This window comes from Capra hircus, chromosome 5 (genome assembly GCF_001704415.2).
Source record: "Capra hircus breed San Clemente chromosome 5, ASM170441v1, whole genome shotgun sequence".
Taxonomy (NCBI): Eukaryota; Metazoa; Chordata; class Mammalia; order Artiodactyla; family Bovidae; genus Capra; species Capra hircus.
Genome location: NC_030812.1, coordinates 20,689,172 through 20,700,603, shown reverse-complemented (window position 1 = coordinate 20,700,603; position 11,432 = coordinate 20,689,172). Strand labels below are relative to the sequence as shown.

The following is an 11,432-nucleotide window of genomic DNA, read 5'->3' as shown; positions in this document are numbered from 1 at the left end:
AGAACATTTCTGAAATATCTGTTTATAGTATCACTGTGTACATTAATGTCTTCCCTTAACTGGTGAATGTGTTGTAGATGAGATATGTTAAAACAAACTTTTTCCATTTAAAATTTTTAAGGTGACACATTTATAATCAGAATTCCTTTAACATAATTTCAGGAGCTTTATGTACTATGTAATTTGGCTTCTGCTGCTTAATTTGAGTGATTATAAAATAATTTGGGTTTTTTGAAGACTGAGAAGCATTTCTCAAGGTGAGCTTTTCCAAACAGAAAACTGAGTGTTATAAATTCCACCTCCCACAAACCAGAATTCACAACCATTGGTCAGGGGCAAATACCACTGGGACGGCATCCTCAGTCCCTGCATGCCATTTCAACAAGTCGGAGCCAAAGGTAAGTTTTTACACTTGCCTTCTTCTTGGGTTATAGACTTTTTTTCCTACTATAACAACCTTTGAAAAAAAAATAATTCACCTTGCTTTAGTATTTCATGGTGAACTTCAATGGATTGGGTTTAGTATACTCCTTTTATATTTATATTATTCTTGGAAAATCCAAAATTCTGAATTAGCTTAGGAATTCAAAACATACAGCAAAAGAGTTTATCTTAACAGCCATCACAGATGCCAATAAAATTATAGTTGTTTCCAATATATTCCTTAAATCAGGTGCCCTGATACAGAACATGTTCTTTGCTAGTATTGACAGGCACTATTGGTTGTTATTGACTGAAATATTATGCAAAAGAAGAAAATTATAAGAATCAGGTGTTTAAAATGTATTGATGATCATATCAGAATTCTGCAATTAGAATGCCTTTTTAAGCTATATATTTTAAAGCTTTGTATAAGTATATGTTGTTAAAATATCATTAGATGGCATATAGTAGACAATAAGTTCAAAGTTTCAACAAGCCACTACGTTAAACACTAATGTAAGTATTTGAAGGAAGAGATATGCTTTTTATCTACACATGGATATGTGTTCTTCATATTTCTAAGGTTCCCAGACTGCCTTATTGGTGACAGCTTTAGCAAATATGTCAAATGCAAGTAAATTCTAATATGCAGATCTTTACAGTGTGAAGTGAGAAAAAATAAGCAAGTGTATAATTTTTTGGAACAATGAAACTCGCTGGAAATGTACAAGGAAAATATATACTTCTTAGATTAGTGTTGGCCATTGTTACTGCTTCCCACCTGAATATGGAGATTGGTTCTTGAGAGATTTGCAAATCACACTGTTTTATTAAGCAGGACTTTGTTGGTAATTGTATAATACAGTTTCAAATCTGAGACTGTGCAAAACCTTCTGCAAAGGCAAGTAAAATAGAGGTTTAGTTTATCCTGTGTGAATAAAATTTATTTGAAAAAACCATAGGAGGGGATGAAAAGGAGCTCCTTGTACTACTTTTTATTCTCAGAGGAATTTCATATACTTCTGCCTAAACCTGCTTCATAAAGACTTTCTTTCAAGTAACTGAAGGTCAGTTGGTCTGCCAGTGCATTCAAGTTTAAAGGTAATATTTACCATGAATTCCTTTTTATATGTCTGCGTAGGTACAAAAACCACATGTACTGTTCATAAGTAAATCCAAGAAGTGTATCTGAAATACAAAACCTTTAAAATTAGACATGCTTGATAAAAAGTTTTACAAATACTTTGTTCCTCAATAAAGGGTCATGAGGTAACACTTTTGATAGGTTTAATTTAAACATTTAAAATTATGCTAAGAGATTTTTTCTAAACTACATTGTATTCAAAGGAGTATACACAGAATTAAAATAATTAAAATTATAAGATATTGACTGATTCTCCCAAATGCATGATGTTATCATGGAAAATAAGAATTATATTAATTAAAGAATTACAAAAGATTGCTCTAATCTTATGTGTGCAAATGCTCCTCTAAGGAAATCTTGCTAAATAGTGACTTTTAAACATGTATTCCCATTGATTCTGAATCTAAATTTTAAATAGCCATTAAGAATTGAAATAAAACACCAAGGACTTAAGGAAAAATGGTTTTTCTTATCTCCTCCATTTAGTTAAGAACAAATTTTGAAAATATTGCATGAAATATTAATTTTATGTATGTACATATTAAATTATTTTATGTATTATGACACCCAGAGGCAACAAAGAAGGAAAAAAAAAGCCTTTATTATTTTGTCTGGAAAAAGCCTTGGGCTTAAATGAACAAGAAACAGTCTTAGTTGTATTACTAGCCAACTCAGTCTTGGTTTCCTCATTTTTAAAATGGTATGACAGTGTAGTAATTATCATCATCCTCAGCTCTGCATCCCAGAGCTGATGAAATAACTTCATGCTTAGTAAGTGGTGAAACTTAGATAACGTGAAGGCTTTCGTGAATAGAGTGAAAGTCACTGAGTCGTGGCCAACTGTTTGCGAATCCCATGGATTGTATAGTCCATGCATTCTCCAGGCCAGAATACTGGAGTGGGTGGCTGCTCCCTTCTCCAGGTGATCTTCCCAACTCAGGGATCGAACCCAGGTCTCCCACATTGCAGGTGGCTTCTTTACCGTCTGAGCCATCTAAGTTTATCACAGTCTCTCTGCATCTCTTTTTCTCCACGTTTCTTTGTAAAATAAAATCAGTTCATTATCATTACAATATCTACTGCAAAAATGTGGGTAGGTTTGTGAATTAATTTGAATACCTGGCAGCAGTAGTCCTCAGAATCCACACAGTTACACATGTTATGTTATAAATTATCCATTGAAAGAAAACTACCAGCTTGAGTTTCTCAGTATTGGCAGTGATATATCATTCCTATTTAGTGCAAACTATTCATAAGTTATTAGCAATTAAATATTTATGTGTTCCAATGTTTTATGATTAGGAAAGTTTGAAAAATGAAAGCATTAGCAAGACTCATCGTGGGACTTGTCCTCTTGGATGCTGCTGTGACTGCCCCAACTCTAGAATCCATCAACTACGACTCAGAGACATACGATGCCACCTTAGAAGACCTGGACCATCTGTACAACTATGAGAACATTCCAGTGGGGCGAGCTGAGGTAACCGATTCCTCCAACTCTAGAGATTTTTTTAAGCATTATATAAGGGATTATTGGGGTTTCTTCTCTTCAGATAGATTTTTGTTTACTTAGAAGTAGAGATGGTCCTGGCTTCCCAGGTGACTCAGTGGTAAAAATTGCCTGCCAATGCAGGAGATGCAGGAGGCACGGGTTTGGCGCCTGGTTCCAGAAGGTCCCCTGGAGGAGGAAACGGCAACCCACTCCAGTATCCTTGCCTGGAAAATCCCACGGACAGAGGAGCCTGGTGGGCTGCAGTTCATGGAGTCGCAAAGAGTTGGACACGGCTGAGCGACAGAGAACATACACTGAAATGTTCCAACTTAATAATTTCATATTAACATTTTCTCCAGAACATGTTTGATGTGACGGAGGTTAACATTGGAAGACTCTTTTCTTTTTTATACTTCATTTCATTGTCTTTATATCTCCTCATAAAGTTGAAAAATAAGGGTTTCTATCAAGTTAGAAAGAGGCAATCAGTGAAAGTAAGGTGAATTCAAATAGTACACCTATAATGATAAAGAAGTTTGGGAAGTTTGAAGTGAAGAAAAAAGGTGTGAGAGATTAAAATGCAATAGAAGAAAACTAAACATGCAAAAAAGGGACAATGGTTTGAAACTTTACTGTTTTCCAAGTGAAAATAAGCTTCCCTAAATGACTGATTACTCTCAGCAGTAATGTAGGCATTGGCAAGGTTACAGACCATTACCTAAATCTAATATGACATGTTCCTAATTAAATGGTAGGCTTTTTATATAACTAAAGGATACAGACTAATGTTTCTGAATCAGAAAACGAGCAGACCTTGAAATGTTGGGGTATAATGAACATACAACATTGACAAAAACTAATTAAGTACAAATAACCAAAAGGGAAATTACATCACCTTTACAGAATCAGAACATATTTGAGGCAGTCATTCAAGTGCAAATCTCCTTAGAATAACTTTTGATAACTACGGACATGAAATATTTAAACAAAAGCATGTATTTAAATTGTATGAGACTTAGAGACATCCTTTTTAAGAGAGTAAATGTTCTCCTCTTTCTTTTTATTGCCTTATTAAATACAGTTACATTTTCACTGTATAATATTTTTATATCTTCTCGCCCTACCCTATTCTTTTACTGTCTTTCTCTCGTTTGCCCTCTGTCTCCTTATCTTTCTCTTCTTTTTTTTTTTTTTTAGTGAATTTTCAGGCTTGATAACAGACTTTTCTTCTGAACATTTGGTTATGACTTTTTAAATCTTTATTAATATTCACTGTTGATTCATTTCACTGTGTGCCTTCTATTATACAAAGGGGGCTTTCTGTAGAGAATTTATAGTTATTAATATCTATCTTGCTATAAATGTGATGTCTATATCTCTACTGCATCAATGCAGAGCATTAGAAGAAAGTTTGCAGCACTTAACTCATCTGCCCTTCTCCTTTTTCCATCTTGCATATTTTTTTTAAACCACAGTGCATATTTGCAGTTATCTACTAAAGTAAAGATTTTAAACTTATTTGTCATTCTTCCAAAAAATATTTCATAGGATTGGTGAGTACCATAAGTGAGTTCTCTATTTTAAGTGGAGCTAAGGAATTTGGATTCAAGGGGCTATATATTCACTTCAGAAGAACAGATGCACAACAGAGAAAACACCTTTTGAGACTAAGCCTTCCTCATGGCTCAGACAATAAAAAAATCTGCCTGCAATGCAGGAGACCTGGGTTCGATCTCTGGGTTGAGATGATCCCCTGGAGAAGGAAATGGCTACCCACTTCAGTATTCTTGCTTGGAGAATTCAATGGACAGAGAAACCTGGTGGGCTATAGTCCATGGGGTCGTAGAAGTGAGTAACACTTTCACATTTTTTAATTCCCTGGGAAAACTGTGAAGGAAGTGAAATTTATCTGCAGATTGCTTTTAAGTTATTCCTCACTGTCAGGATTTTTTTTGTTGACCAAGAGTCCCTACACATTCTCATGAAAGTCTAAAGTTCTTTCTACCATCAAGAAAATAATTAAGCTAATCAATATATCCATATAGAGATGATTTAGTAGACAACCTTTCCTCAGTGTTTGCTTATTCTAGAATAGAACCTTTCTGTAAGGTACTGAATAGGTGGCATTATATCCTTACATACTCTAGCCCTTACTTCAGGCAAACATTTCTAATTTTCATATGGCCTACCCAAGCTCAGAAACCTAAACAGCAGAGGGTTCCAAAGAATCATGGACAATACCTCGTACTTAATTAAAATACACAAATCATCACTGATTTAATAATTCTTTGTGGTGAAGTCATCAGAAAACTGGTTTTAGGCAGGTGATAGATATAGACATAGATAAATATAGATAGAAATATAGATATAAATGTGCTAGTCAGTTCAGTTCAGTTGCTCAGTCATGACTGATTCTGCAACCCCAGGGACTGTAGCACGCCAGGCTTCCCTGTCCATCACCAACTCCCAGAGCTTACTCAAACTCATGTCCATCATGTTGGTGATGCCATCCAACCATCTCATCCTTTGTCATCCCCTTCTCTTCCCACCTTCAGTTTTTCCCAGCATCAGGATCTTTTCAAATAAGTCAATTCTTCGCATCCGGTGGCCAAACCATTGGAATTTCAGCTTCAGCATCAATCCTTCCAATGAATATTCAGGACTGATTTCCTTTAGGATGGACCGGTTGGATCTCCTTGCAGTCCAAGAAACTCTCAAAGAGTCTTCTCCAACATCACAGTTCAAAAACATCAGTTCTTTGGCACTCAGCTTTCTTTATAGTCCAGCTCTCACATCCATACATGACTTCTGGAAAAACCATAGCTTTGATTAAACAGACTTCTGTCGGTAACGTAATGTCTCTGCTTTTTAATATGCTGTCTAGGTTGGTCATAGGTTTTCTTCCAAGGAGCAAGTGCCTTAATTTCATGGCTGCAGTTACCATCTGCAGTGATTTTAGAGCCTCCCAAAATAAAGTCTGTCACTGTTTCCATTGTTTCCCAATCTATTCGCCATGAAGTGATGGGACTGGATGCCATAATCTTAGTTTTCTGATGTTGAGTTTTAAGCCAATTTTTTCACTCTCCTCTTTCACTTTCCTCAAGAGGCCCTTTAGTTCTTCTTTGCTTTCTGCCATAAGGGTGGCAATCTTGATTCAAGCTTGTGCTTCATCCAGGCTGGCATTTACATGATGTACTCTGCATATAAGTTAAATAAGCAGGGTGACAATACACAGCCTTGACGTACTCCTTTCCCTATTTGGAACCAGTCTGCTCTTCCATGTTCAGTTCTAACTGTTGCTTCTTGACCTGCATACAGATTTCTCAGGATGCAGATCATATGGTCTGGTATTCCTATCTCTTTCAGAATTTTCCATAGTATGTTGTGATCCACAGTCAAAGGCTTTGGCATAGTCAATAAAGCAGAAGTCAATGTTTTTCTGGAACTCTCTTGCTTTTTCAATGGCCCAACAGATGTTGGCAATTTGATCTCTGGTTCCTCTGCCTCTTCTAAATCCAGCTTGAACACATGGAAATTCATGGTTCATGTACTGTTGAAATCTGGCTTGGAGAATTTGGAGCATTACTTTGCTAGCGTATGAGATGAGTGCAATTGTGTGGTAGTTTGAGCATTCTTTGGCATTGCCTTTCTTTGGCTGGAATGAAAACTGACCTTTTCCAGTCCTGTGGTCACTGCTGAGTTGTCCAAATTTGCTGGCATATTGAGTGCAGCACTTTCACAGCATCATCTTATAGGATTTGAGATAGCTCAACTGGAATTCCATCACCTCCACTAGCTTTGTTCATAGATATGCTTCCTGAGGCCCACATGACTTTGCATTCCAGGATGTCTGGCTCTAGGTGAGTGATCACACCATACTGGTTATCTGGATCATGAAGATCTTTTTTGTATAGTTCTGTGTATTCTTGCCACCTCTTCTTAATATCTTCTGCTATGAAAGTATAACATACTTGAAAACATAAACTATATATAATTTTAAAAAGATATTTATGAAATTGGTCCAGTAGCAAAAATCAATCAACCAATCCACTCACCTATGGCAAAAATCCAAAAACAAACAAATCAATATGATAAAGTAAGGTGACATGAGGAACAAAATTCAGAAGAACTTTAGTTCAGATCTTTACAAATTATTACTATAAATTTCCTTATAAACAACAACCATATAATTCCCTATGGGAAAATGTGAAATACAGCCAATAGTTCCAGTCATGTGAACGGATTCTAGAATCTGATTAACATGGCATGAATTTTTTGGATGCAGTCTTGGAAGTTTAGATTCTGGAAGGTCAAATAAACTTATATATCTCATCTTTATAAATAAAAGGCAGTGTTTCCACATGTTCTTGATCTTATGGGATACTTTTTGTGTGAACACTGATAACACACCCATACAGGGTCTTGATGAAAAAGTTCAGAGTATATGATGCACATTGAGAATGAGGGGATTTGATTCTTCAGGTTTTTTTTTTTTTTGTCCTTGATGCCAAGAGTGTGGTTCTGCATAATTTAGCCTAGAATTTGTTTCATCTGTACAAAAGACAACTTGATATTCTAAAATTGTAAAATGACAGGATACCTGCTTTTAAATGCCAATTTTCTTTCTTATAAAGTCTAAGGCTTGGCAATTTTTGCTAATATCGTTGATCCTTTGGTCTAAACTTGGTATGTTTAATACTTAAGGCCTTTGATATATGTGGCAGGCAGAATTCTAAGATGTGCCCTAAGTGGCCCATTCCTGGAGGCATCCATGCTCTTTACAATTCTTAACATCATGAATATATTGGGATATCACTCCTGTAATAGGTTATGTTCTATGGCATACTTGAAATTTAAAAAGGGAGATTATCTTAGCCTGACCTAAACTCATGAGCCCTTTTAAGTCAGTGTCTTGAGGTTAGGGACAAAATTGGAGTCACGAGAGAAATTCAATGCAAGGGAAATGATTTGTTTCTGGCTTTAAAAATAGATGGGTGTATGAAGCAGGAGAAACGCAGAAAGTCTCTAAATGCTGAGGAGAAGTTGATAGCCAGCAAGTATATGGGGGTAGAACAAACCCATTTCTAAATATATAAGAAATTTCAGGTTCCACATGAGGTTACAGCCCTGGTCATCACCTCTATTTTGCCCTTGTGAGACCTTAAGCAGAGAACCAGTCAGACCATTCTTGAGCTTCTGATCCACAGAAACTATGAATTTAAAAATGAGTATAGTTTCATACTATGTGTGTGTGTGTGCTAAGTTACTTCAGTCCTGTCCAACTCTTTGCAGCCCCATGGACTGTAGCCTTCCAGGCTCCTCTATCCATGGGGATTCTCTAGGCAAGAACACTGGAGTGGGCTGCCATCCCCTCTTCCAGGGGATCTCCCTGACCCAGATAGCAATTTTCAATGCAGCAACAGAAAACTAATATAATATGTAGTGATTTAAACTGCTTTTCTGAAAGTCACATTTGAATTACTGTAAGATTGCAAGGCTTGCATTTACGAGTTCAATGATTTATTTAGTCAATGAGCCAAACCACCCTTGATTCCCAGGGTTAGAATCTCAGTAGAGCTTTATGAATTTCTACTGGTAGTAGTATATTCATTACCTCCTCAGTGGTTGGGAAGTATTTCTTCCAATGGTTTGAAAATTATATGCAGTTAATATTTCAGACTGATGACTTATGTGATTTCTGGAGCTCTAGAATGTCTGGGATCCACTGGACATATCTTAGAAAAAGATTTTAGACCCAGCAATTCCATCATCTGGGCTTCCTGGTGGCTCAGCAGTAAGAATCTGCCTGCCAATGCATGAGATGCAAGTTCTATCCCTGGGTTGGGAAGATCCCCTGGAGAAGGAAAGGGCAACCCACTCCAGTATTTTTGCCTGTGATACCCCATGGGCAGAGGAGTCTGGAAGGTTACAGTTCATGGGGTCACAAATGAGTCAGACATGACTTAGCAAATAAACACCACCACCAAATTCCATCACAGTGTTTTAAATTATCCTGTGGATAAATTTGCTGATATGAAGTTGCTGCAGTTTTTACCTCTAGCTTTCATTTTACCATAATGATACATGAGTAGGAACTGGTTATAAGCCATAAGACTGAAATGCAGATATTTTCCTTCTTGATGGATAATAGCTTAATTCTGAGCACTTATTGCATGTCAGTACTATTCTAGGAATATCACATGTATTATCTCATTTATTTCTCCCAACCAAAGAAGTTCATTATTATTCCCATCGAATAGATAAGAATGTTGAGACAAAGAGCACTTAAGTAGCTTGACTAAGATTACAGTTATCCATAATATATAATCATAGTGATGTTCTCTTACCAGAATATGTCCAACAAACTAATAAAGATTACATTATCCTCCCTTTATTTTCTACCATTTTCTAATTGTCCTTTTAACTTGCACCAGTTTTGGTTGAACTTAATGCCAGGTGCATTTTATACTGCACTCTTAGAAAGAAAGAAAAACATTTTTCTATGGGTGAATATGGTGAACTAGAAGTGAACTTCATAGACAACTGACAGTTATTTAATTTCTTAGGAAAAAATGGTTTAAGACTAAAGAATAATTGCGAATAGGTGTATGTATCTAAGTTATAAGGAATAACCTGAGTGTGTAGGGTCCAAGGAAACATTTCACTTATTTTTTTTTAAAGGTTTGTGAAAAATCTAAATAGTTCAAAATTCTGTATTCTTTGAATGGCTTAAGTTGAGATTGTGCTTTTGACTGAGCAGGTATTTGGTGTTCACATTTTTATGATGCAGTTTTTGCATTATTGATTGTCCATTTCTCTTAAGTCTAAAAAATCATTGGTCTTGTCCATGAGTAAATGATTTTGCTCAGAAACATACTCAGTGGCTGTATTAATATTTATTGAGGTTCTGCTAAAAGGTATGAACTTCCAATCCTCCAGGAAATTTTCTTGGCTCCTTCCAGGTAATTAGACTTCTCCATACCTCTATCACATTATTTAGTCTTGGATAATTACTTCTACTTAACTGAGCCTGCACTGTTCCCGTATCTTCAATAAATACCAGAGATATATATCATGTGGTCCTGTGAAGCACTTGACTGTATTTGTTGTAGGATGGTGTCGGGGACATTTAGGACAACATCACATGATGCTCTTTCATGAGGACATGAAGGAAACATTTCTCTCAGGCCTCAGTGTCAGAACAGGTTGCAATTTTAAAGAAATTTGTTTATATTCTAGGCCATCCATCTTGTAAATGGGTTTGTCATTTTTTTTCAGAAAACTAGATCTTAATTTTTGCCTCATTCTTCCCTGGCTTTGTATTATTTCCCACACCTCTATCTTCCCATCACCCTAAATCTCTTCAAGGAGGTTATTTTCTGAAATATTACCATATGTGCTTCAAAAATTGCCTTATATACCTACTGGAATGAAAGAAAGTATGCATTCATAAGGAAATGGCATTAATAACTAACAAAAAACATCAGTAATAATTGGCCAAGTGTAAGTTTCTTGAATGAGGAATGCTTTTCTTGCTGTTACTCTTCATTGATCTTAAAATTAAGGACTTTTTTTTTTTTCCAATTTCACAGAAAGAACAGGCGGCCAGATTGTTTAAAATTATCCTTAAAACTGCCATTGAAATAAATATATTCAGCTTCAAAAATAGCATTTATCAATAACCTTCAAGGGAATGAAAATTAAATTTAGTTGAAGTTATAGGAATGGGAGAAAACTCAGTGAAGGCAGTTGTATCAATTAACAATAGATTTATCTCTTATCATAATAGGATGTTATGCAAAAATTTTAGAATATATGTTGATGGCCTGTAACACCTGAAATTGCTGAAGTAGAATCAAACTGATATGGGACTACTTACAGAAATCAATGTCCACTTTAGATAATGACATATAAAAAGGATCTTAAAGTTAGGTTATACAAGTATAATGAATTGATGTACAACTTCATTAATACCAGAGGACAGTTTGTCTCAAAACTCATCTCTATATATTCTGAACAAAAAACAATTAAATTAGAAATATTTCTACTATTTATTTCGTCTGGTGAAAAAGGCATGCAATACTTTATATTGTATCTGGAATGATGTCTTACTTTGGCTAATTTATATAATACATTTTAAAGTTTCAAACATATGGTTGGCATATAAAATACCTCTTATTGGGAGAAGTAACTTGTTAAAGTATCAGTCAGCCTGAAGTAAATATTCTTTTCAGGCTATGGCAAAAATTAGAAGCTAATCTTTCTCTTTACCCTCCCTTTTCATCAAAGATGCTCTGAGGATGAGAGGAAAGAATTTTGCTGATGATCCTTTAATATGGTTGTCTGATTGAGTTTCCATATGCTTCTTTCCAA

The 11,432-nt window shown here is 35.6% G+C and overlaps 1 protein-coding gene across 1 annotated transcript in view; it reads left to right on the top strand.

The window, feature by feature from the left end:
- Window positions 319-11,432, top strand: part of EPYC (epiphycan) — a 40,250-nt gene continuing 29,136 nt past the window's right edge. Inside the window, exons 1-2 of the mRNA XM_005679808.2 lie at window positions 319-398; window positions 2,870-3,047. Coding sequence (XP_005679865.2) covers window positions 2,883-3,047 — 165 coding nt within the window. The 5' untranslated portion in view covers window positions 319-398; window positions 2,870-2,882. The remainder of the gene's footprint in view (window positions 399-2,869; window positions 3,048-11,432) is intronic.